Source organism: Gobio gobio (assembly GCF_949357685.1).
Source record: "Gobio gobio genome assembly, chromosome: 13".
Classification (NCBI taxonomy): Eukaryota; Metazoa; Chordata; class Actinopteri; order Cypriniformes; family Gobionidae; genus Gobio; species Gobio gobio.
The window spans coordinates 7,880,225-7,908,109 of NC_137106.1; the positions used below are offsets into that span (position 1 = coordinate 7,880,225).

At 40.2% G+C, this 27,885-nt stretch overlaps 2 protein-coding genes across 6 annotated transcripts in view; one reads left to right on the forward strand and one right to left on the reverse strand.

Annotated features, from left to right (window-relative positions):
• The window catches only part of LOC307135802 (uncharacterized protein), a 69,563-nt gene that overhangs the window by 18,542 nt on the left and 23,136 nt on the right, over positions 1-27,885 (forward strand). For all 5 annotated transcript variants that reach the window (XR_013817717.1, XR_013817718.1, XR_013817719.1 and 2 more), the window contains exon 3: positions 14,766-14,847. Coding sequence is in view for 2 of the 5 variants with exons in the window: in XM_079832481.1 (XP_079688607.1) it covers positions 14,766-14,847 (82 nt within the window). In the remaining 3 variants the exon portion in view is untranslated. The remainder of the gene's footprint in view (positions 1-14,765; positions 14,848-27,885) is intronic.
• LOC307135801 (uncharacterized protein) lies at positions 20,458-26,403 on the reverse strand. The gene is made up of 14 exons (XM_079832479.1): positions 25,980-26,403; positions 25,292-25,396; positions 25,123-25,197; positions 24,846-24,920; positions 24,581-24,676; positions 23,962-24,298; positions 23,551-23,836; positions 23,053-23,286; positions 22,839-22,930; positions 22,630-22,734; positions 22,252-22,445; positions 22,013-22,177; positions 21,561-21,805; positions 20,458-21,390 (listed from the first exon to the last, which is right to left on the reverse strand). The coding sequence occupies exons 1-14, from the start codon at positions 26,192-26,194 to the stop codon at positions 21,359-21,361; spliced, it is 2,256 nt and encodes a 751-aa protein (XP_079688605.1). The 5' UTR covers positions 26,195-26,403; the 3' UTR covers positions 20,458-21,358.

The following is a 27,885-nucleotide window of genomic DNA, read 5'->3' on the forward strand; positions in this document are numbered from 1 at the left end:
TTTGTCTCCCGTTTATTGAAAGTATGCTTTATGTCAGCTGGTAAGAGAAGAGGCAATGTTTTTTGAGCGCAATTCACAACCAGCGATATTTCAAGGACAAATTTGTCCGAATGTGTCACGTGCAACATGGTTTCGGTCTTCCGACCTTTTGATTTGGATTAATATGTGAAATATGAGAGAACTAACGCTGATTATTTTGAAGACCCAGAGAGTGTGCGCGGGGGAGGAATTCTCTGATCGGTCTCTCTGTCACTCAGTCACAAGCGCAGCATCTGTTCTACATCGCTCGTAAATCACAATAACTCATCAAATTAGGCTTTGGCGGCCGTCAAAAAATGTTCAATGCAGGAAAAACCCTGACTTTGCAGTAATACCACCTCCCCTCGAAACATTTAAGTTACTTTGCAGACATTGCAAACTAGTTCGCGTGGCAAGCGTGAAATATCTCCTCCACACAGCCGAGTCTCTTCTAGCATGCGACACACGTGAAGCTGACGAATGACGTCGGTTCTGCTGCGACGGAAAAAAACACCTGGATCGGCTTGTGGATCTGTTAATTTTTCCGATCCCCGATCCAGCTATTTTGTCAGTATCGCGGCCGATATCCGATCCTAATATCGGATCGGTGCACCCCTACTAGTGCAGTGTCCGTTCTCTGAGCATATACGCCCTGCTCGCGTGAGGCGCGCCGCTTCTCCAGATTCCTGCCTTTATTAGAGAGAGGAATATGTTCAGCTCCTTCCCTCCGAAGCTTCGAATATTCGATGTTGATTACTACCGAAGCTTCGAAGCTCAAAAAATTATATTCGGACATATGTCATTGCCGATTTAAAATCGAGAAATTTATATTGTCAATCCAGAGCTAGTGTCCACACAGCTGACACATTTAACTGTTGTAGCTTATCCACGTTGTGTGCACGTCAAAATCTGCACGTCTGTTTCGGTCACTGATTTCGGCCCTCCAAGACAATTTCGGCCCAAAACAGAGAATAGCTGTTTTCGGTCAAATGTTCGGTAGCCAAGGGTTGGCTTATTCCTAATTCCTACCTAATATCTAAAGTGCACAATCAAAATAAGGTGTTACCAAAGTATTTGATCAGAAATGACACATTTCACCTATAATAAAGGTCAATAGTAACCAATCCAATTACTTCTCATTACAGGCCACTGCAAAATCAGGACCTATTGACGTGTTAGAGGACCAATCAGAGCACTGCTACAGTTAAATATTATTGTGTTTGTTTCATCTGTTTTAGGACATAAGCTGCCCTCATAATAACGTTAAGACTGTCACGTGATTGACCTTTGAGCATTATCACACTAACAACTCATTTGTGTGCCAATAGCTTTCTGAGCTGATATCATATTCACACACACACACACCCTCTCCAAAGCCTGTAATCCATGACCGTCATCACTGACCCTAATCTACCCCACACATTCACCCACTGCTAATCCAGCAGGCCGTGACAGCAGTGGCACCTCCCTGCCTCTCTCATTCCCAGAGTGCTTTGCAGGATGGCACTGTAGACCCTGAAGCTACAGGGCGGCTGATTATGTTACATATACAAACACATTGACAACCCTACAATTTACGAGCTCAAACAAGGCTGGAGGACACAGAGAGTAAACCATAAGCTATGCAAACAGCTCGACCTGCAAGAGCAGTGCACTGTAGTCAGCATCAGACTCCCATGCAAATGCTGTTTTGTTGCATATGTTAATGCAAATGGGTTGAGCGAGTTTATGCCGTGGGAAACATCTGGGATCGGTTTTAAACCGGATAAACTCCGGCATTGGCTGTCGGGGTTACCAACAACACCTTTTATATTATACTCACCATTTTAAATCCTAGACTTCTTTACATTTAAAGGGTTAGTTCACCCAAAAATGAAAATCACCCCATGATTTACTCACCCTCAAGCCATCCTCGGTGTATATGACTTTCTTCTTTCAGCCGAACATAATCTGAGTTTTTTTAAAGGGGTGGTTGATTGCCCCTTTTTTCAAGATGTAAAATAAGTCTCTGATGTCCCCAGAGTGTGTATGTGAAGTTCTAGCTCAAAATACCCCACAGATCATTTTTTATAGCATGTTAAAATTGTCGCCGTTTTTGTGTGTCCCTTTAAAAGCAAATGAGCTGCTGCTCATGGGGCGGAGCTTCAAGCTCTGATTACCTCATGCAGACACGCAATTAAACTGTTCAGCTTTTTACGTTCACACTGGAGTCGGACAATGATGGAGAGACTCAAGAAGAAGTGACAACATGTAGAATGACACAAGACTTTCCTGAACGGTTAGTTGATGAATTAATGCAGCTGATGTGGAGTTAACTATCTTCAAGTCATTGATTAGCATATTCTGTCATGATCATCTCACCCCCTTTGTTGTGTGTTCCCGGGGGCGGGGTTTATTTAAATGTCAGGGTTAGTGATGTCACTAACCCGGGAGGAAACTTGTGTAGTCCCTACCAGCCGTTTGTTGTAGTCCTTAAAAAGAGATTTCTTTAAAAGAAAATATCTCCCTTTGCTTTGAACTTTGAGCGTCGTAACTTTGCAGAAGTTCTTTATGCTCAAATAGCAACATTACACACTAACTAAAGTTTAAAAAGTGAAATCATAATCAACCAAATTCAAAAATATCCTGGCTCTTCCAAGCTTTAAAATGGGAGTGAATAGTAACTTAATAGTAACTCATGAAAGTACTCCACACGGCTCTGAATAAAGCCATGCGTTGTAAGAAAAAGATCCATATTTATAACTTTATAAACTATAATCACTGGCTTCCGGTAACGGCCGTACACGAGTCGAGTTCCGGCGGAAGAGTGGATGGATGTGCTTTTTTGGGCTTCAAAATGTAAGGTACCATTCACTCCCATTATAAAGCTTGGATTTGTTTAATGTAACTCCGATTGTGTTGACTGAAACAAGTTAGCATTATGGTAGGGCTGCACGATATTGGAAAAAACTTTTTTCTGCGATGTATATTGCGATATAAAAACAATTTCACTAGATGATTTGAATAGATCTATTTGAAAATAATTAAAGGGTTAGTTCACCCAAAAATGAAAATTCTGTCATTAATGACTTACCCTCATGGTGTTTCTTGTCATGTCGACCTCTGTTCATCTTCGGAACACAAATGAAGATATTTTAGTTGAAATCCGATGGCTCAGAAAGGCCTCCATTGGCACAATGGCACGGTTCACTCTCAAGACCCTTAAAAGCTACTAAAGACGTCGTTACAAAGTCCATCTCACTACAGTGGTTCTACAATAACTTTATGAAGCGACGAGAATAGTTTTTGTATGCAAAAAACCCTAAATATCGACTTGTATAGTGATGACCGATTTCAAAACACAGCATCATGAAGCTTCGAAGCGTTATGAATCAGTGAGTCGAATCATGATTCGGATCGCGTGTCAAACTGCTGAAATCACGTGACTTTGGCGATCCAAACCGGTGAATCGACTCACTGATTCATAACGTTTCGAAGCTTCATAATCCGAAAGTTGATAATCACTGACAAAAAGTTTTGTCTGATTTTTTGGGACATGGTACCGTAGTAATATCATGGCATTATTTGAAGTATGGTCCATGGTATTCATTCAGTACCATGAATACAGCACCATGGATTAGATCTTTCCTTCTAATATCTGATACCATAACTGCCATAATAATTATTCGTAACGGGTTGTTTTCCCCTGGATTGCACTTCATATTGATTGAAAATGATGTATTCCCCAATATGAAGGAACGATGTAATGCATGTGTAAGCAAATCAGTTCAGGTCCACTGCTTAAGACATGCAAATGCAGAGGGAACGGGCTGGGCTATAAACAGTGTGATTCACACCTACATGAGTACAGCTCCCCTGCAGAAAGCCAAGCAGTCATGTTCATAAGCAGTGCTGTTTATGATGGTTTGATTTAACCTTATGATTATGTTTCAACATTAGAACTTCTACAAATGCATGCTTACTGACCTCATGCACACCTCAAACAAAAATGCGTCTCTTATCATGTACAGTTACAAAGAGAAACACAGAAGCACAGCCGCATTCCTGTGTTGCTCACCTGACCTACTAAATTTGTATGTCAGTTATTCAGATGAATAATCGGTTTCTGAATGAATGTGCTGCCTGTTGAATTTAAGTAATGCAATTCAGTCATGCTAGGGCAAAGTTAAATAGTGACTGTTTTTAATAAATGGATACTGTTAGTATGCTTTACATCCATAAATTTGGAAAATAGCATAGTACTTAATTGATAGATACAGCTCTAATATCTTATTGGATATTAAAATACTGTAGTTAATATACACACAGCTGCTTGTATCACTCACATTTGTTAGTCACTTTGGTTGCACTTTATTTTAAAGTACATGAACTTACAGTGTACTTGCCAAAGGAAGTACTGGTAATATGAGGTAACTACATGGGTTAAGGTTAGGTTTAGGGGAATAGGTTCAGGGTAATTACCTAGTTATTGCTCTGTAAAATAAAGTGCTACTGTCACTTTCAATAAAAATATATGACCCCACATCAGTTGAAATCTGTATTAAGGCTCTTTCACACTGGACGCGTAAAGGAAAAGTGAATATTTCGCGTGCAAATAGTTTGCGTCAAAACTGTTCACATCAGCCGCGATGCGAATTTGCGACGTCTGTGTTTCAGAGCTCCAACATTCTAAAACATTTGCGGCAACAGCTGAGAAAACCCGGACACTTCCTCATCCAGTGAAGACCAGCTTTTCATTTTCTTTAAAAGGCCGTAAAGAAGGTTTTGGGTAGCCTAGAAAACTAGACGCACACTAGCGGCAGCAAATCTAATTTGCAGCCAGGGTCGTCTAGCAACTCTCCGTTGGCTTGCGAGCTGGAAAAACCAAACTCTGGTCAGGCCAATCACATCGAGTCGGTTGGCGGGCTTAACATAATGACGGCAGAATTGCGGCCGTTCCGCGTGCTAACTCGTAAACAAAGAAGCTGGCGAACAGCGGTCTTTCGAAACGGCTTTGGTCGCGACTCTGGAAGACTTGGAGTTGAGCTTTTCTTTGAGAAAAGAACAAAGAACGGCACTGAAGTCATTCTTAAGAAACGAAGATGTGTTCAGAGTTTTGCCGACCGGATACGGCGAAAGTTTAATCCATCAACTAGCTCTGCTTCACCTTCTTTGTTGCTCTGGTTGGTTGGTTGGTTGTAGCGCTTTCCTATTGTGTGCAGAGGGACAACCGTTTATCCCGCCTCTCGGATTGAGCCTAACCCTATCACTAACAATATGTTTGGACATACTGTTAAGAATATCTTGTAAATTCTGATGGTACATGAACTTGTTAAAATTTTCTATGGTAAAAATCACGTTTTTAATGTAGTTTATATGTCTATGTGGTGTTTTTAATATTTTTTATGACAAACCATTGCTGAGTATTTTCTTCTTAAAACGGCAGTGAAAAAAAGACTGTTCTCTAAAAGTCACAAATATGTTGTAACCAATCACGTCAACACGTGGGCAGGTTTTAGCATATCATTAACTGCTGCGAAGCAGGGGAGTCTCATAAGAAGCCAGGTTATGTCAATGTCAGATTTATTTGTATAGCACTATTCAAACAACACATGTTGACCAAAGTGCTTTACAACATCTAGGTATATAAAAAAAAATAACAATACACACATTAACAATAATAATACAGAAATACTTCAATAAGAGCGATACGCCATGGAAAACAAGTGTGTCTTAAGTTGTATTTTAAAAACGTGTACGGAATCAGCATCCCTGACATACATGGGTAAGCTATTCCAAAGTCTAGGCGCTACTGCCGCAAATGCACGATCCTCTATCCGGCTTGACTTGGTCCTTGGAATTTTAAGTAAATTTTGAGTTGTTGATCGCAGTGTTCTTCTATCGTAAAATCAATCCTGTACTGTACTGGAAGCCAATGTGGGGAGACCAGGGACGGAGTGATGTGTTCATGTTTTTTAATATTCATTAATATCGCAGCAGCATTTTGAACCTTCTGCAGCCGTAAGATAGAGGCTTGACTAATTCCTTCATATAAAGAATTACAGTAGTCCAGTCTTGATGATATGAGAGCATGAATTGCGATTTCGAGACTCTTGGCCAGATTTCTCAGATGAAAAAAGCTGGACTTTACAACATGATTTATCTGTGTGTTCAACTTTAGAGAGCTATCAATAAAAACGCCCAAGTTTTTAACACATTCCTTGACGTTCATTGACAGTGGGCCAAAATTAAACTCTGCTGCGCCCTTAGCTCCTCTGGGGCCGAACACTACAACCTCCGTCTTGTTTTCGTTAAGTTATAAGAAATTAGAAGCCAGCCATGCTTTAATATCAGAGAGGCAGGACATTAAAGGTTCTAGATTATTTCTATTAGTTAACGGTATATATGTTTGTAAATCAGCCGCATAGGAGTGAAATGCTATATTGTGTTTTCTAAAAATATCTCCCAATGGGAGCATGTAAAGTGAAAAAAGCGTGGGGGCCAGGATGGAGCCTTGAGGCACACCACATATAAGCGATGTCACTCTCGACGTATATGGTCCAAATCGCACTGCCATGCTTCTGTCAGTCAAGTATGATTTGAACCAATTTAGGGCCTTACCCTGCAAACCCTACGTACTCTTCTAGTCGTGAAAGCAGCACCATATGATCTACTGTATCAAAGGCTGCAGTTAGGTCTAATAAAACTAACACTGCTGAATCACCAGTATCCGCATTCACCAATAAATCATTGCAAACTTTTACAAGGGCTGTCTCCATGGAATGATACTTTCTGAAGCCGGACTGGTAAAGTTCACCAATCTTGAAGCTGACTAAACCCCACTTTTTCTAACATTTTTGACAAAAAAGATGAAACTGGTGCAAAATTTGTCAATTTGTGGGGTTTTTTAAGTACAGGTTGCACAAAGGCCTGTTTTAGCATGTTAGATGTTCAATGTTGTAATGTTCAATCCACTTCCAATTTCTCGTAACTGCTGAAATGTAATAAATTCAAATGGATTAAAAACAGCGGTCTGTGTAACAGAACCTAAAAAGTAACAACTCATTTGCGGGATCGTCCTTCTAAGATTCTCAATCTTTGTTTTAAATGAATTAAGAAAATTCTCACATGTTGATGGGGATGAATCTACATTTAATATAGGAGGGTTTACTACTGTATTTTTATAATATTAAACAATGTCTTAGGATTATTAGCATTGTTTTCTAGTAGCTCAACAAATAACTTAGATTTAGCTGTTTTTGCAGACCTCTGAAATCTTTTAAGTGCTTCCTTAAAAATATCATCAAGTTATGATATCAAGTTATCCCGGTGTATTTTTCTGTTGAAATGAAAAATCGGGTACATTTAGCAATATAGTGGGTGAATTATGTATATATATATATATATATGTATGTATGTTCAAAATGTTTCTAAGGATACTGATTGTTAGAGGGCATCTGTCTGATTATTAGCTGTTTGATAACATAGTCAAGCAAAAGGCTAATCATATGAATCACCGTTGTAGAGAGCGATACATAAAACGCATTACCAGGCTGATACATCGTAATCTAACGACTCTTTTTCTTTTTCCACTTTTTCTTCCGAATCAGTTTATAGTTCAAACATATAAGGCTGAATTAAGCCAGTATTTCCACTTGCCATTGTGCAGCGTTTACTACAGTAAAGTTGAGCGAGTGAATCCCTGAGCTGGTGTGAGTGAGTGGAGGCGGGGCTAATTTGCATATTCATGTGTTCACGTATATTAAATGAAGCAAGAGTGTAACTGTGCGTTCACACCAGATGCGACTTGCGTGAATAAATCGCGTGTAGTTGGACGCTTGAACATTTTGAGTTTACTCGCTTCATTCGCGCGTGACATTCACTTCACGACAGACACGAATTCCCTTCATGGAAGGAGTTTCTGCCAGCCGGCCCGTCTCGTTGCGAAATGGCTGAAATGGATTGTTTTAAAATACGCAGAATAAGCTCAATTTGCCGGCTTTAGCTAACTTGCTAACTTTACATTGTTGATTTTGTGAAGTCCTGTGACTGCAGCGCAGCCGATGACTTCCCTAAAGCCGAGCACAGCGTGTTAATGGGCGAGCGTTTGCTCTCTTGCTCTAGTCGCGTGAGCTCTTCTGGGACATTCCGCCCTTGCTGACGTCAGATAGACCCATACTCCGTCCTTCGGATGAGACGTTAAACCGAGGTCCTGACTCTCTGTGGTCATTAAAAATCCCAAATTCCCCAAAATTTGCCCACTGGCCCCTGTCCATCATGGCCTCCTAATCATCCCCATTTATATATACGATTGGTATCATCCCTCAGTCTCCTCTCCACCAATCAGCTGGTGTGTGGTGGGCGTACTGGCGCAATATGGCTGCCGTCGCATCATCCAGGTGGATGCTGCAAATTGGTGGTGGTTGAGGAGATTCCCCTCTTCTATGTAAAAGCGCTTTGAGTGAGTGCCTAGAAAAGCGCTATATAAATGTAATAAATTATTATTTTTATTATTATTATACTCGAAAAAAAACTTTCCGAAACTTGTGAGAAACCGGAAGGAGTATTCTTGGCACAGAAATACTCAATCAAATGTCTAACTTTTTTTTTGGAACTTTGTCCATGTTTAGCATGGGAATCCCAGTCTGGACACCCCCCCCCCCCCCCCCCACACACACAATTTTTTTTTTTTAAGGCATGACGAATATTTTTTTCACTGGAAAAAAAATCCCTTTTAAATATGTAATTTTAGTGATCAAAAGATGATTATTGTTTACAGAGCGACTTTAAGAGAGTTTCTATTGCTATTATGTTAAAGTTCTGTAATGTTTTAATTTGAGAGAGATTCATTGAAACCTACTTTTGTATCTGAAATTCAAAAGCATACTGTGATTTGCAAAGGTATTCAAAAACATATTATCATAGTATGAGGAAAATGTTGCTATCTTCAAAGATGTGAGCACTGCCGTGCTTTGAACTACATTTTTTACTAGGCGTAAGCAAAGGTACAGCCTAAACAATTATTTGAGGAAAAACAGGCTGTGCTTTCATTTCGGTCCAAAACCATAGTCAATAGCTTGATGGGTAATTTGACCCTGATGCTGATGATTTTGACAATAGCTCTGTCGACATATCTTCACTTAAACACATGCATCGAATAATCTCATGTGAAGATGTTGTCATCCCATCTGGGGATGGTTTCCTGGGTAACAGGCCTCATGCTGTGCCGCAGTATTAAGTTCAGTCACTCAGCAGTTTGTGTGCATGTGAGTTTGTGTGTGTGTAGGGTTGCATTACTAGCCAAAATAATCAGTCAATCGTCTTTTACCATACAAGTCATTAAGAAGTGTTGAACAGACCAGCCCTAATATGCTCTGTGTGCTTCCAAAATGGCACTGACCTGGCAAGGCATGGACTGGTCCAGCACATCCCACAGATGCTCGATTGGATTGAGATCTGGGGAAATTGGAGGCCAGGGCAACACCTTGAACTCTTCATCATGATCCTCAAACCATTCCTGAACAATGTGTGCTGTGTGGCAGGGTGCATTATCCTGCTTTCATCAGGGAACACTAGTGTCATGAAGGGGTGTACCAGGACTTAAACAATGTTTAGGTTGGTGATACGTGTCAAATTTACGTCCACATGAATGGCTGGACCCAGGGTTTCCCTGCAGAACATTGCCCAGAGCATCACACTCCCTCTATCAGCTTGTCATCGTCCCACAGGGATTCTGGTGTCGTCACTTTCACAGGTAAACGGCACACACATACACGCCTGTAAAAGAAAACAGGTGACCACCTTCCACTGCTCCAAGCTCCAGTTGTAGGTGCTTTCGACAGTGGACAGGGTTCATTAGGCACTCTGATGGGTCCCATATGCAGCAGAGTCCACATTCCTCCCATAACATCATTAAAATGTTCTGTGACTTGTGCCACAGTAGACCTACTGTTGGCTCAGACCAAACAGTCTTTGTTATCCTTGTGCACCGATGAGCCTTGGGCGGCCAACACATTGTCACCGTTTTGTCCCTCCTCATACACTGTTGGGAGCAATACACAAGCCTAAACTGATTTAGTTGCCTTGCCATAACAATTTAGCACTTGTCAAAGTCGCTCCGATTTCTGCCCGTTTCTTCTGCATCAACACGATTACAATGTTGACTTATCCTCTAATCTACCCAGAGCTTAAAACGTGGCCTTGTTAGATCAATGATATTCACTTCACCTGTGACCGGTCATAATGTTTTGGCCCATCAGCGTACACAGAGCCTGTTTTTCCTGTTGTGAACTACTGGAACTGCTGTTTCCTTTTTCAGCAGCTTGCTTTTCAGTGCAGGCAAAGAACCATGCAGAAGTCGACTTAGTGTCAGTGATGTTTTCTCTCAACACTGAAGTGAGTTGAAGCGAGGCTGGATGTGTAAGGAGGACACTGAGGGGCTATTGATTGGCTGTCACCAATAAGTCAAGGTCACTTGCCAGAATGTTGTTTAGGGCTGGCATTGTTTCACCCTCTGCCTACTTGAGAGAGCTAAGACACAAAGAGGGCCGGTGTGTACAGTAATGTCCGTAGTCATATTTTCTTTATTGGCGTGGTAAAACGGCTTTACATAACCAAACCGTTGATAAACACTTATTACTGTACCAGTCGATCAATATCAGAAAGTAAATGCCGGTTTTATTGGTTTCATAAGGTTTATTTTTCTATATTTACATGTTGAATGTACATTGCATAATGCTATACAAGCATTTCCGGTTGGCATTTTCTTTCCAGTGATTCCTCTTTTGTTGTCACAATAAAACCTTGCAGTGGGAGTAGGAGTAAGAATCTGCAGGGAGATATATTATGATCCTTCGCTTAATTGTTTCTTATTCGGACTCACTCTCTCTCCTCCCCCATCACGAGTGGACACGCCCCCTACTGCTGATTGACTCACTCTCTCTCCTCCCCCATCATGAGTGGACACGCCCCCTACTGCTGATTGACTCCCTCTCTCTCCTCCCCCATCACGAGTGGACACGCCCCCTACTGCTGATTGACTCCCTCTCTCCTCCCCCATCATGAGTGGACACGCCCCCTACTGCTGATTGACTCACTCTCTCTCCTCCCCCATCATGAGTGGACACGCCCCCTACTGCTGATTGACTCTCTCTCTCCTCCCCCATCATGAGTGGACACGCCCCCTACTGCTGATTGACTCACTCTCTCTCCTCCCCCATCACGAGGGGACACGCCCCCTACTGCTGATTGACTCACTCTCTCTCCTCCCCCATCATGAGTGGACACGCCCCCTACTGCTGATTGACTCACTCTCTCTCCTCCCCCATCATGAGTGGACACGCCCCCTACTGCTGATTGACTCTCTCTCTCCTCCCCCATCATGAGTGGACACGCCCCCTACTGCTGATTGACTCTCTCTCTCCTCCCCCATCATGAGTGGACACGCCCCCTACTGCTGATTGCCTCACTCTCTCTCCTCCCCCATCATGAGTGGACACGCCCCCTACTGCTGATTGACTCACTCTCTCTCCTCCCCCATCATGAGTGGACACGCCCCCTACTGCTGATTGACTCACTCTCTCTCCTCCCCCATCATGAGTGGACACGCCCCCTACTGCTGATTGACTCACTCTCTCTCCTCCCCCATCATGAGTGGACACGCCCCCTACTGCTGATCGACTCACTCTCTCTACTCCCCCATCATGAGTGAACACGCCCCCTACTGCTGATCGACTCACTCTCTACTCCCCCATCATGAGTGAACACGCCCCTTACTGCTGATCGACTCACTCTCTCTCCTCCCCCATCATGAGTGAACACGCCCCTTACTGCTGATTGACTCCCTCTCTCTCCTCCCCATCATGAGTGAACACGCCCCTTACTGCTGATTGACTCCCTCTCCTCCCCATCATGAGTGAACACGCCCCCTACTGCTGATCGACTCACTCTCTCTCCTCCCCCATCATGAGTGGACACGCCCCCTACTGCTGATTGACTCACTCTCTCTCCTCCCCCATCATGAGTGGACACGCCCCCTACTGCTGATCGACTCACTCTCTCTACTCCCCCATCATGAGTGAACACGCCCCCTACTGCTGATCGACTCACTCTCTCTCCTCCCCCATCATGAGTGAACACGCCCCCTACTGCTGATTGACTCACTCTCTCTCCTCCCCCATCATGAGTGGACACGCCCCCTACTGCTGATCGACTCACTCTCTACTCCCCCATCATGAGTGGACACGCCCCCTACTGCTGATCGACTCACTCTCTACTCCCCCATCATGAGTGAACACGCCCCCTACTGCTGATCGACTCACTCTCTCTACTCCCCCATCATGAGTGAACACGCCCCTTACTGCTGATCGACTCACTCTCTCTCCTCCCCCATCATGAGTGAACACGCCCCTTACTGCTGATTGACTCCCTCTCTCTCCTCCCCATCATGAGTGAACACGCCCCTTACTGCTGATTGACTCCCTCTCTCTCCTCCCCATCATGAGTGAATACGCCTCCCACTGCTGATCGACTCCCTCTCTCCTCCCCCATCATGAGTGGACACGCCCCCTACTGCTGATTGACTCCCTCTCTCCTCCCCCATCATGAGTGAATACGCCCCCTACTGCTGATTGACTCCCTCTCTCCTCCCCCATCATGAGTGGACACGCCCCCTACTGCTGATTGACTCACTCTCTCCTCCCCCATCATGAGTGGACACGCCCCCTACTGCTGATCGACTCCCTCTCTCCTCCCCCATCATGAGTGGACACGCCCCCTACTGCTGATTGACTCACTCTCTCTCCTCCCCCATCATGAGTGGACACGCCCCCTCTGCTGATCGACTCCCTCTCTCCTCCCCCATCATGAGTGGACACGCCCCCTACTGCTGATTGACTCCCTCTCTCCTCCCCCATCATTAGTGGACACGCCCCCTACTGCTGATCGACTCACTCTCTCTCCTCCCCCATCATGAGTGGACACGCCCCCTACTGCTGATTGACTCACTCTCTCTCCTCCCCCATCATGAGTGGACACGCCCCCTACTGCTGATTGACTCACTCTCTCTCCTCCCCCATCATGAGTGGACACGCCCCCTACTGCTGATTGGCTCACTCTCTCTCCTCCCCCATCATGAGTGGACACGCCCCCTACTGCTGATCGACTCCCTCTCTCCTCCCCCATCATGAGTGGACACGCCCCCTACTGCTGATTGACTCACTCTCTCTCCTCCCCCATCATGAGTGGACACGCCCCCTACTGCTGATCGACTCACTCTCTCTCCTCCCCATCATGAGTGGACACGCCCCCTCTGCTGATTGGTTACAAGTGTGTTGTGCTGCTCAGTCCGATCCACTTTTCAACAGCGTTCCTCAGAAATCACTTAATGCAACTTTAAGTATGGCTATCACCCCTAAATCTTGAATCATGTAATGTTTCCAAATACATTAGAATGTTAAATGAAAATTGCCTATGGCTTTGTACAACCGGAGACGCTGTCTGGCAGGGGTTTTGTGGTGAGGAATGGTAATTTGTGGTGGCTTTGAGATTGGAGAGAGACTGGGAGATTCAGTGAGTGGAAATGGCTCTTCTGGGGGCCCTGAGCTGCAGTGAGATCCCAGTGCCTGTGAGAGAGTGACACATTTGAGTCATTCAGTTTCTCTCACTGTTTGCTTAGTGAAAGGCGAAAGAGATGAGAAGAGAAGTGGGCTGTGTGTGTGTGTGTGTGTGTACTTGTGAACAGATGGCAGCTGGTTAGCTGGGCTTGGACAAGGTAATTACCATGCACTGTGTTACTTAACTCTTTACTGGTGCAATCTGTTGGGTTTCCATACTTTCCTTCTCTGATAGACTTCTAAACAGGTTTGCTCTTAAAATAATCTTGTGTAAATGAACTTACTTGGAACATAGCTAAAGTTTCACAGGGACTGGTGTTGTGGTATTGGGTGTGCCTCTTGTTTTTACTTCTCTTAACCTCACGCTCTGTTTCTTCTTTTCACACTTTCGGATCTTTACTCAAACAAGGAAATACATTAACTGAAGTTAAATTGAAATGGCTTTATTTGGCAAGTGGGCACATCTCTTCCCGTTTTATCACACATTCTAGTCTAATCCCAGCTTCTCTTATATCAGTTGAGGTGTAGATCTGTGTATCGTTAGTGCCGATCTCTGTAAATATTGCTCATACTTAGGGTTAGAGATTTGAAGAGGGTATTAAACACATCTCACATTATTTGTGCCATGTGTGACATGAATCATGCAGATTATTGAGGATTATTATTTCTTTAAACAATCAGTCTTATCAGCAGGCAGATGACAAAATGGGCTAAAAGTCCCATAGACTTGAACATTTAGTGAACAGATTCTCGTGGAGATTTGGGATTTTATCACTTGGGCCATTTAGAACATGCAAGCACAACTTAAAAACAAACCATAATACCATAATACCACATAGCAACCCACAACACCCTTGCACAATGAAGGCAACTTTTGCATGGGTGATCACCACGCACTTTTTTATTCGAAGTTTCTTAGTAAACAGATATCACCCTTTGGTTTCCAAAGACGTTGCCCAAGTGTTAGTCACTGCTCTTGTTGTGATAGCAAATGATAAGCAATACTTTCATTCCACTAAACTGGAATACAGATGTATGAATAACCCCTTCCATTTGTTTTTGTGTGTGCTGTGGGACGTGACTGTCAGTCTGAGTATACTTGTTTGTACCATGGTGTTTCAGGTTTGTCTGACCTTTGCTTTGCTTTTGAAACAGATTTCCTACCATGGCAGTGAGGAAGGGGGGGAGAGTGAAGACTCAGAAGGCGAAAACCAAGAGTTGGCACAGATCGACAGAGGTGTGTGTTTTAAAATTTTATTTCATTTTTGCCACATGCATATGCCTATAGCATACAGGGCTGAAATCGGTGATACTACATAGAAAAATACATTTACTTAAGTAACTCTTTTGTTCTCATATATCAAGCTTTTCAGTTTTGCAAACTTGTGTCTTGAAAACAAGTTGAATTGTTCATTATTACCATTCAAATAATTAAAGGGGTGATGAATTGAGAAATCAACTTTCCTTTGAGCCTTTGGTATATAAAAGTTCATCATGATATCCTGTAAGTTTCAGAGCTGAAAACTTCCTTGTTAGTCAAAGAAAAGCTTTTATAGACACCAGGCCCGGAAAACGAGAGCTCTCAGAATAATGTTGACCATTGACGTAATAGGACGCAGAAGCACCGCCTCAAGCCCGCCCACCGACTCGTGGAGCTAAACGATGCCGGTTCCAGCTCACGTGCGTAAGACATTGCGCGTTTGTTTGCTTCATTTCACCGCGGAATCGATTGTAAACAACACACAGGTCGAGCCTGGATTTGCAGACATATTGAGATTAAAACACAATGCTGTGCCTTCTATATTGGATCTGACAGGAACGGTGCAACACACTATATGTGTTAGTATTGCATTGTTACAGATCATTTGATATCTATTGATTACATACCTTAGCACACGGTCACAGACTGGAGAAGGTTCATTCGTGATCAGACTCGGACTTGTAACTTGTAACTATGTGTTTTTCAGACGGGCTATCACTGGCCTGCCGACGGGCTGTAGTGAAATGCACTACAATGCACTTTCTTGCTTGCGCGCGCGCGTGTGTGTACGGTTTGCGGTTATATTCACTGATGATCGGGCGGGCCAAGTAATACAAAAATAACATTCCAATCAATCGCGGGTGGATGAGAGATGAATCATTGTGTTTGTTTGATAACGATATTTTTAGAGTCCTGTGAGCGTTTCCCCACGCGCTTTCAAATCAATTCCTAACGTGTACTGAGGGGAGCTGAAGCTCATTAAATAGGCAAATCTTATCCAATCCTAGCCGTGGCCTTCAGTGCGGCACGCCCATCAAAACCGACCGTTTTTCAGAGAGCCTCAAAACCAGGGCAGAAAATAGCCTATTACTTATTCATTATGATGTTTTTGAATGTAAAAACCAGGCAAACGTCATAAGTTGACCTCAGACAACAGTATATATAAATAAAAAAATAAAAAAGCCAGTTCATGACCCCTTTAATAGAGAAAAGTATGTGTGACCTGTGCTGGCAAAATGAGTCGCAATGAGCAAATTATCAAAAAGGAGTTATTGTTATTTTCACGTTCTTTATTAAAAAAACCTTTAAAATGATGTATGATTTGTTTGATTACTTAGTTACTGAGTTTATTAAAGTTTTCTGAAGGTTCCAAAACAAAATCTCCTAGCAACCATTCCTTAAAATCCATGAAATAACACCAAATTTGGCACATCAAGTCAAAACCAAATATCTATAGCAAAAATATATAATACATTTTTTTTTCCCATGATACCACAATTGTTTGATCAACATTAAAGGGAAATGAAGATTTTTAACTCCAACCATTGACGTCTGTCAGTCGTATAATGCTTGTCAATGGGGTCAAATTGTATTATAGAATAAAAAAAACGTGCACAGACAACTTCACATTAAACCCTGCGGCTCGTGACGACACATTGATGTCTTAAGACACGAAACGATCAGTTTCTGCAAGATGAGGAATGAGGAATCGGTCGAATGAGGAATCTACGTATACATTTCTATGATCTTGCAGGTATTTTGACCTTATTCACAGGAAGTTATGGCGGTCTGGAGAGTTGATGACATTTGTCATAATAGAATTTGACCCCATTCACATGCATTATACGACTGACAGACGGCAACGGTTGGAGTTAAAAATTTTCATTTGTGTTCTACTGAAGAAACAAAGACAGCTACATCTTGGATGCCCTGGGGGTAAGCAGATAAACATCAAAGTTTCGTTTTTTGGGTGAACTATCCCTTTAATGAAACAGACAGCCTATATATTAAGACCTACTGTACCGCACAGATCTAATAAAATGTTACACATCAGATGTTTTTCCACAACAGTTAACCAAACATTTACTGACAGATGATGTTTGCGTGAATACTCGCCCAGACAGATATTTTGAGATGCTGTAATTCTGTGTATGTGTGTATATCGGGATCACACGCTGTGAGAGGCGTCTTTGTGCGCACGCGTCGGATCTGTCAGTCAGCGTGAGTGAGATCGTTTTCATGGACAAAGGAAAGGTACTCGTCTCTGAAAACGTACAATTAAAGATACTTCTAGATGTTTAATTGCTATTTGGAGCATTGGAATCGCTAGACAAGGGCTTCATTAACTCATTTTTGTGAAAACCAAAATCGCCATTTTTCATTTGTTTTGCCTGTAGCTCGAAATTGTCCCGTGCGCATTCCAACTCCTTTTGCCAGCACGAGCCACATTTGTTGTTAAACATAACATTTAGTCTTTAAATTAAACAAAATTAAAACACTATATGCAGTGCAACTGTGCTGTTTTTATATCTACTGTAAGTGTACAATTGGCATTAGGCATTATATGAAAATATGATTGCAGTAGATCATTACTATGTTTACTGTAGGGAATGTGTGTAACATTTTACGCTTTCATAAATTTGGTTCTGCTGCTTTCAAACTGTGAAAATTACTTGATATTGAAAATTTAGGAGATTTTAACCTTTTTGCACTCATTGCATACACTCTAAAAAAAAAGTCTCGTAATCATAAGGGAACCTTTTTTAGTGCTATATAGCACCAATTTTGGTGCTTCAGTGGTTCTTCAGAGGTGCTATATAGCACCTTAGTCAAAGAACCGGTGAAGAACCTCTGAAGAACCGGTGAAGAACCTCTGAAGAACCGCTGAAGAACCACTGAAGCACCAAAAATGGTGCTATATAGCACTAAAAAAGGTTCCCCTATGATTACGAGCCAAGAACTATTTTTGGTGCCATATAGAACCTTTTTTTTTTTAGAGTGTAGCTTACTTTTCAGCTTGCACATTGTTTGAAGGAAAGTATCTGAAAATATCTGATAAATGTAACACTGAAAGAAAACATTTACAGAATAAACTAATATCAAAGTAGTTATTTGTTGAGCGCCTAGTCACATGCATGCACTTGGTTCTGCTAGGTTACAAACTTCAAATGGTAAACTTTATCTGGAGTCTAAAATCTAGGCCACATATGCATTTTAATCACACTTGCTTGCTTGTGCATTCTGTACTTCCTGTCATAACAGTAGCTATGAGAAACGGTTTGGCCTAATCTAACATGGTAGCTTCCCTTAAAGGCCCATCAAATAGTTTTCAGTGAGACGTGTCGAGTTGAGCCAATGTGAGCAACAGCGACCATTAATGATGCAACGCAGTCGAGCAGAGTTGAGTTTTATGCAAATGAGCTGTGACTCAATATGGCGACTACCAATAGGATTGAAGACAGTGGAGCTTTATGATAAAGTTCGATACTGTCCGGTACAGTAGCAATCGACTTCTAGCAATCTTATCTTTATCAGTAGGGCTGCTTGATGCCGATGTGTGGCTTAGTGTGATTATTAAATCGCAAAGGCTGTGATTTTAATTGCATTAATATACATGTTTCCGTGTGAAGCGTGGCACTGTGTTCATGTACACGAACATCAAATGATCTGCCTGTGTTTGTAGTGTCGGATTGCAGTAGATGCTGCTTTACAAAAACTCCATCTCTTGAGTTTGCATTGCTTTTACATGTATTTGGGAAACACCATGCGCCAACCATCTTCTTAAACGTGCAGTATGTAATTTTTGGCCACTAGGGGTCACTCATTCAAAATAATAACAACAGACGTACTTTGATGACGTCGGGAAAGTGCGTGGGCTCATGGGAGTTGTTGTCATTGTTACTGTCAACCAGCGAATCTGGCATCTCCAGCAGAAAACATGTTCACTGACAAGGTAATGTATTGTTATATTGCATCTCTATTGTTGTTACGTTTAGTTATGGCTTTTAACTTTATGTAATCAAGTCTATTGCTATCAGGGTAATGAAATAGCAGCGAGCTACCGTTAGTTAACAAACTTATCAGTAACGTTAGCTAATGTGTGAGACAGAATGTTGTGCGGGCGGTCGCTATGTCAACATACCTATAAGTTGAGTGACTTATAGGTATGTTGACATATTAACCGCGCATCATAATTTGAGTGACTCAAATTATAGGTATGTTGACATATTAACCGCGCATCATAATTTGAGTGACTCAAATTATAGGTATGTTGACATGGCATCCGCGCTCGTCGAACATTCTGTCTATCAACTTGAGTCGCTGCTTCTAACGTTTAGATCAGACATCTACTACCCTCGTCCTGGAGAGATGTTGTCCAGACTCTTTTCGCTACAAAACGTGTTTCATCACATGTAATTGTAATAATTATAGGTTTCATAAGCCGAATCAGGTGTCATTGTGTGTGTTTGGATTGAAAACCTAACGTACAGGATGGTAACGTTTGCTCTCCAGAACGAGGGTTGGAGACTTCAGCTCGCTGTCAAATTAATTCACAATTAGGTAGCACTTATATTATATTGTGCTATGCCAACAACGTGTTGTAAAGAAAACTGTAATTATATAATTACAAAACCATAGCAATAAGTCTTATGATCACATAAGATGTACATCTCATACACATGCATCTTATGTGACCATAAGACATTGCTATGGTTTTGTACTTATCGAATTATAATGTTAAACATTTATTTTGTAATTATCAAATAAATAAAAAAGACCTATGGTGAACTGATCATGTCCCTTCTATCTCTCTCTTTTTTTTTTTGTAGTAATATTTGACAATTAAAAACAAAGTATTATATTAAATCTAACTTTTTAGCAAAGACAAAGAACAAACAATATGTAGGTATTTATAATAAATGAATAGTAAAAAACACCCATATGAAGCAAGTAATAAATTAAAAATATAATACAATATAATTTATAAATTTTACATAGACAAAAAAACAATTAATTAAATTTTTTTACTCAAGTATGGGGTATGAGTTAACATCTAAAAATAATGTTTTTTTTCCTGTCAACATGTGAATATATTGCAGGGAGAGACAGATAGCTCCTCACCGGATGCCTCAATTGCATCATTAGATATTAGCGATGAGACGTGGAGTCCCCAGCATGGAAAGAAAGACTTTAGGAAAGGGACAGGAAGGGCAAGTAGAGCAGCTGGAGTGAGTGGGAGAGGAAGACCGGTAGTTAGGGGAAAGGCAAGAGCAGGCAGAAGAGCAGCAAGCAGTGGAGCAGAAACAAGTGGAGCAGTCGAAGTCATCGGTGAAGCAGGAGTGATTGGAGCTGCTGTAGGGATTGAAGCACCAAGAGGAAGGACTGTAGGTAGAAGGAGAGGGACGACAAGAGCGGAAAGTACTGCAGGACACAGCAGTGCAACCAGGGGTAGACAGGCAGCTAGAGGAAGAGGGACTAGAGCAGCACTTGGAATCTCTGAAGTGGACAGAGTGAGGGTGCAGAGGCTGCAAGAGGAAAGAAAGTCCCAGACACAGGTATCTTAGAGAAGACTGCAAGTCTCAGGATAAGATTAAACTTCCTTTTATCAATGAAATTAAAAAATATATATATTTAGAGACAAGAATGCGAAAAATAGAATTATTTTGGATTATTCTTAGAGTCAGGGTTACATTTGTTAAATTCTTAACATTGTTATTTTCAGGAGCAGATCCGGAATATGGATCCAGATGACGCTCGTTCACTCTTGATCAGAGTCATGGATAGAGAGCCTGGCCTTATCTTCGATGTGCTCCAGCCAGCTGCTCAGGGAACAGAAGTTCCATTACCAGGTGTGCCTGGATGGTGCAGATGCTCAAGATGCAGGGAAATGGGATCCGACTTGGAAAATAAATGTTGTGGCAAGAGCGAGGCCAACTGCGTCAGTATATTACCCCACATGTCATTGTATATTTTAGATGAGCATGTACTGAGATTATCACGGCGTCTCAGAAATGACATTTATGCTCTCCATGACACACAGCTGCCTGGGGAGGACAACCGGGAATACCGCTATGCCGCTTACCGAAATTTTGTTTTGTGGAATTATGGTGCCCTTGGTGCGGGAAACCGTGTTGTCATCCCCAGCTGTTGTGTGTCCAGAATACGGGATAAATACCCAGACCCATTTGGAAGATACACTGGGTTCATAGAAACAATTTTATAAACTTTAGTTCATAAAGACACCTTACTGTTGTTGTTTTCATTTGTGTTTGATGTTTATTTATTTATTTATCAATATCTAGAGCAGCATACAAGGTGATTTTGATTTGCAAGTAATTCAATTTTTGAAATAAAAATAAAAACTTGTGTTGGAATTGAACAAATAAACTTGCGTCATATTTATTTACATGTCATGTTTCGGAAAAAAATTGGAGTCTTCTCTCCAAAAAAAAAATAAAATAGTGTTTTTATTAAAAAAACAAATTGCTCAGTTGTTCTCTTGAGGTGTATTGCCGGGCCCTATAAGAGGAAAACAATTTTATTTAAATATACATATTAAATATACTAATAAAAGTATAATTTCCCATCATGTAAAAATATAGGTCAAGTCTTATTTTACAGTCTAAGGACAAATTTGTTTCAGTGAAATGTATTTACAGTTTAAACTTTCAGCTGGTCACTGGTCATACCTAGGCCTCTACTGACGTGGGACTCAACAATGGTGTCTACAGCTGGAGGTTGAACACTTGGAAGTAGTCCAAGTGTTCGAGGGTCATCAGGACGTAGAATCCTCCGCCTTGGACAGCCCCTGTCAGAATCCAGTCTTTTTCTCAAAATGGCTGCCTGTAGATCAGGGATGTAGCTGTAGTTCTTCTCTTCTTTCATGGTGTAGACAGTCCATCTCCCAGATTTTTTTTGGTATTGTCGACGTAAGCTATAAAACAAATTTACAATATAGGTTGTAATTAGTTTGAATGCACTAATAAACATAAAAAAAATCTAGCATTCTTTAAAAAGTCCTGAGTTTAAAATAAGTTATATATATATATATTAAATTATTTAAAATGTTACACAAATTATACACTGCAGATAAATATGCTTTTAAGAATAGTGTGCACTGATAATTTATTGGTCATCTTACATCAATTGGCCTTCTTTGTTGAGAATTGGCGGTCTGTTTTTATGATGGTTGTAGTCAAGTGCTGCCAGGAGAGTACGTGCCTCATAAACCAATGGCGAGAAACTGAAACGTTTGCTTGCGTACATAAGTATATGGTTGTGAAAGGACTCCAGTTGACAGGTAGATCTGTGTAAATAATGTCGGAAAAATTATAACACAGACTAGAGGTTATAAAGAGGTTAGAGGTTATAGCTAGTTACCTGAAAGGTAGATATCTGTGCACATCTTTAAGCCATCTCTTGTTAAGCACAATCTTTTCTAGTGCCTTGTGAGCCTGTGACCCACTCTCCAGCCATTCTTTCTCATTATTTTCTGCCAGACAATCATGCAAGCATTTGCCAAGGTACCATGTGTGTTCATTGGTAACATGATGAAGCACACTGCTCCAGAGTTTCTACAAGAAATAGTTGCAGATTAGATGAGACAGTGAGGTAAGTTTATGGTCAGTCTAGCCATATGATTAAACTTTGTTTTTAAAAGGCCTCCTCAAAAAAGTTAACAATATTGGAGTAAATCTAAACATCATTTATGTATTTATTTATACGAATTTGGAATAAAATTTTAAATGTATTACTTACCCTGAAATGGCCATCAGTCTCTGCTGTCTTACAACAGAACCAAAAGTGGTTAACAATGTCTTTGGTCCACTTCAGAAGTATTTTTTGCCCTGACAGCTGTCCTGCCTTAGTATGAAAAAAAAAAAAAAAAAAAAAAATTCATATTTAGAATATGTTATAAATATATGTTCACATGTCCAAGTTGAAACTTTAAAAATATAAAAACCCACTGCTGTGATCTTCTTGGCCAGATTCTTCGCACCATGCCACATATCCCATGAGTGAAGTACTCCTGAGTCCTTGTACCTACCAGAGTTAGGATCTTGGAAACAAAACAAAAACAAGTTATTTTGAAGCTAATATATGCAATAGAAAAAAAAACATCCACATCTACTAAACAAAAGATTATATATTTATTCATTAAATAATAACTACCGTACTTACTCATAAGAGAAGAAATCTGATTGTGAGCATCCGTACAAATTTCTGTGAGCTTTATTTCAGTTAGAAGCTTGTCCATGGTCCTTACAAAAGCCTCTCTTTCCATAATTACAGAGTTTCGCTGGGTCTGCCTTTTGTCAATGGTCACAACAGATATAATCTCCTTTGATTCATTCTCCATTGTGGTGTAGGTGCAGTACTGTGCACAGTGTCCTGGACTGTCCATTCTTCCATCTGCTGTAAAAGTCAAGAACAAAAATGATTTCTAAATGAGAAATGCGATGACAAACTAGAAAATAGTCCAAGACAGGATAAAATAAAAACCAGATCCAAATGGATTAGAAAAAATACTTTATATACTATATACTTTATATACTTATACTTTGTACTTTAAAAAAATATATATAAAACAACAAATTTGAACTAAATCATGAATTAAGGATATTACACACAAAAATATAGTTTGAAATGAAATTATTTTCAAGAAGCCAGGGGACATACCTAGCACTACAACACTGTCTTTATCCTGCAGCCGTTGGATCGCTGTAGATCTCTTCACTTCCCAAAATTCCCTGATTGTTCCTACACAGTAGGTGTCTTGTATGTTAAAGAAAAGGTCCTTCCCAACAAATCCCATGTTCATGTATTTGAACAGGTGGGAAACTTTATAGTAGTTATTCCCAGACAGTAGTACATTTGTAGCCATCATGAAGTCCCCTGCCTGGATCCCATATTTTAGTGTGGGCTGTGAGTTCCACTTCCATATTTTGTGACCATTGGAACATATCTGTAAAATATTAAAACAATATTATAATTAGACAAACTCAAACTCAACTTTTCTGTATAAATTAAATTTCAATAAATAATGTAGATGTATAGGTTGTTGTGGTATGTAGATACTTTTTGACTCACCCATTCAATGATTGTTCCTGTGCCTCTTGAAGTCAGATTTACTTCAAATGGTGCTGAAGCCTGGCAAGCCTGATTTGTCACTTTGTTTTTGAAATTGCATTTCAAAAGAGGCAGCTTTAGACACGTAACCAGCTGTTTCAAGTTCAATTGATACACTATAGATGCCTTCTGTCCAATTACATCATCCTCACACAAGACCTGTAAGCTAGACGGTGACGTGACCAAATCTTCTTCTTGGGGCGGTACATCATTCTCAGTGGAAAGTAGTACCGTTTCTTCCAGGCTGATGAACGGAAGCTTTTCCATCATCTCCAATGTTTTTTTTCCTCCACCAGTTCTGTCATTGTTAAACAATTATTACATTATGCATTATTAACATGCGTTTACTTTTTGGAAAATTGTTTTTTTTTTTTATGATATCAGTAAAAATAAACTTATTATAAACACATCATTACACTAAAATATACAATATATAGGCCAAATTGTTTCACTTCTCTTCCATTCAACTGGAAGGAATAACATACAGTCTATGTATATAGTTTGCCATTGATCCAAGACTAGCAACTTACATTCGCAGTCACACAAGAGTTTTAAACTAAGGTGAAACCTATGAACAAACCTCATACAAATAGATGGGATGTAGTCATCATCCAAACTACTATCTTCACTTGCTGATTCCAAAGCACCATCGTCATCTTTATCTCTCCAGTCAATCCTGAAAATAAAAAAAATACAAAGACCAATACATAACAATTAAATTAATCGAACATAAAATTACACAAAGGGTGAGTTTATTAGGAGGATTCAGTTTCAAATATTGAGAGCTTTCATCATGGGTATAAAACAAGAGTAATATACAAATAATGGATTATAATAATACTTACACTGTGTTTTGAAGATCATTAGCGTCTTCTTTCAGGGTAATGGTGGACTCATCATGAACACTCATTTTAGAAAAACTATAATAAAAAATAATAATTATAACATTTTATTACAAACTATTTCGAAGTTTTGCAAACTAAATTCTGCACCACAACTGCTATTTGTGTAATTTGTGTTCATAAAGAAATTATTGAATGTGAAAGGACTTTAAGTAATTTCCGATTATGAATTTTACATAAAGTAACAATTTATTACTTCTATAAAATATTTTAAAATCACCTTTCATCCAGCACCTGTTGTTCTATTTCAGCAATAGGAATTTCTTCAATATCAGACTCCAGAATGCATTTTTCTCTTTAAAATAACATCAACAAAAAACAGATATTTGTTATACTTTCATATGTATCGAACTGGAAAAGTAATATAATAAAACTTGTGTATACCTTACCTATGTGATGATGACTCACTAGATGGTGGAATGGTTGAGAGAGTTTGAAAGGGCATTGCATGTCTTTTGCTTGGAGTTGATGTGGATGGACCTCCTTTTTCATAACTGTTCAATAAGGAAATAAATTTCAATTTAGTTTATCATTACCAACCAATAATACATAGTGAGTGAGAGAACCAGCAATACGTTGTTTATTGGAACACGCGCTCTGTCGCTCCCCACGTTCATCACTCATTCTAATAAATTATTTTGGAACTCAGAGATATATGAATTAGTAGATCATTATTAAATCTTTATTATATGTAGCTAGTATTAACATATGATAAAAGTGACGGTCACCTTACATTAATTGACCAAGATAGTGGCATATTACCATATGAAGCTAACGTTACTTTCTCCAGCTACATATAAACCCAATAATAGCTAGTCCATCTGCGTTTTACACATGACATCATCGTGTCACCAAATATACATATAAAAATATACTTTTGAATCAGTTTTTAAAAAATAGCTGTTTCAGTCTCCAAAAACACAGGATCCGCCTGTTTGAAACGCCGATACAATACAAAATGTATACGTATTCAGCAAAACGCGTCTCAATGTGGTCAAGATCGCTATGCAATATGCAAACATACAGCATACTATGATTATATGATTATTATGTTAGCTGAATGGTAACTTAACTTACCTGTTTATTAAAACGCAAGCGAGATCAGCATCTCTCTGCAGTCCGAGCTTGTCACGAAGATTTCGCCATCTTTCAAAGGCTTCTCCAAGGTTTACACGTCTCTTGCTTCTTCTACTGTCCCAAAATCTTCTCGGGTCATTTTTTTCACCCGTACGTTTGCGCTTTGTTGAGCTGGCAGAACGTACAGGCAAAGAGTAGTCATGATCCATTATCATACAGACTTTCTTATACGGGTGTTCCCCTTATACTGTCATGGTTCCTCTTTGAGTTTGGCGGTTCCGCCGAGTTCCGAAGGAAGACGCAAACGCGGATATGACGTGTTAGACGGGCGACATAACGGAAATAAAGACACGGCCCGTGTCTTCAAATTAAAATATTAATTTCTCTGGATTTAGAAGTTAATTGGAACTGTCGGGATAATGTAAACACACAACTTTAAAAAATATATAACATAGATATAGTGATTTTTTATATTCTTAATGCTGAAACATTACATATTGTGCCTTTAAACTAGTGATGAGAGGCGCTTATCATCAAAAGACAAGCTTTAAGGGCTCCCTGCGGTTTTCCATCAAAATATGGTTTCATGGTTCAACGTTTAAAAAATGGAAAATAGCCATAAATATTAGTGTTGTAGTTTTAGTTGTAATGTAAAATAAAATTATTATTATTATATTATTTAATAGTGTTATTTTTCTTATACTTTTTAAAATAAAATTTACAGTGAAATATTACAATATTATTATTTCTTATTATATGTTTAGTACTGTGCAGCACTTACAAACAAGCACAGCAAACCTGAAAAAAAATAATTCAGAAAAAAATACAATTTGCAATCAATTTTTAAGAGAAAAATCGCATTTTGACCCCCCCCCCCCCCCCCAGCTATGTTTGTCCATCCACCGATTTTTATGCACATGTTGGGATATCACATCAAAAACTGCTGGATGGAAATGCCAAGATGTGCATAAATTCTAAAAATGTGCTCTCTTGAGTCGGTTAAATATTTTATCCGATAAGAAAACATGCGCATAAACTATGAGCACATTTACATGCACACCAGTAAGCTGATAACTCACAAATATCAGCTTATTGAAATAACCAGTTTTCCCCGTTTACATGCAAACCAGTAAACTGACAACGCAAGTAAACCGCGTTTACATGTCTTTATTAATAAATCGGATTATTTCCTTGTAGTGACGTCAAAAATAATAATTTCCGTATCTGACTCTGAGTATTCCATATGTTATGTCAGTTGTGATGTTAAATAAATCGTACAATGTGTCAGCGGGAAACGTACAGCTCATATATTACTCTCTCATGCAGTTACAGATGCAGCGTTTTGACTGAACCACTACTGCACGAGAGATGAGAACACATTTTTGGGGTCTTAAAAGAGTCTGTAATATATTTCCTTCTTTCTTTCATGCAAAACACTCGCTCTGTCTAGATGTGTTTAAATCTGCTTTAAGTATGCGTTTCTTCACACATGCACATTTCATTAAGCCGATAGAAAGCAGGTTAATGCATTTACATGCAGCGCGAAATGAGGATAAGAGGCAAAAAACTACCTGTTCCAACCGGTTTATGCCTAAGCCGTTTATGACCTTACTCCGATAAAAGAAAACGAGATACCGCGTTTACATGACCATGTTCATTGTCGGCTTATTAAGCATAATCGGCTTAAGAACGTGCATGTAAACGCACTCACTGACTACGTTTACATGGACTGCAGTAATCTAATTATTGACCTTATTCTGAATAAGACAATATTCTGATTAAGGTGTTTACATGCCACGCTACGCTGTCTGACGTCCAATCATAGCGCGACTTTCGTGGGTCTGTTAAAATCAATGGGCTCAGGCAACCCGCTGTAACTTTACCTGCAGGTGTCGCTGCTGGACAG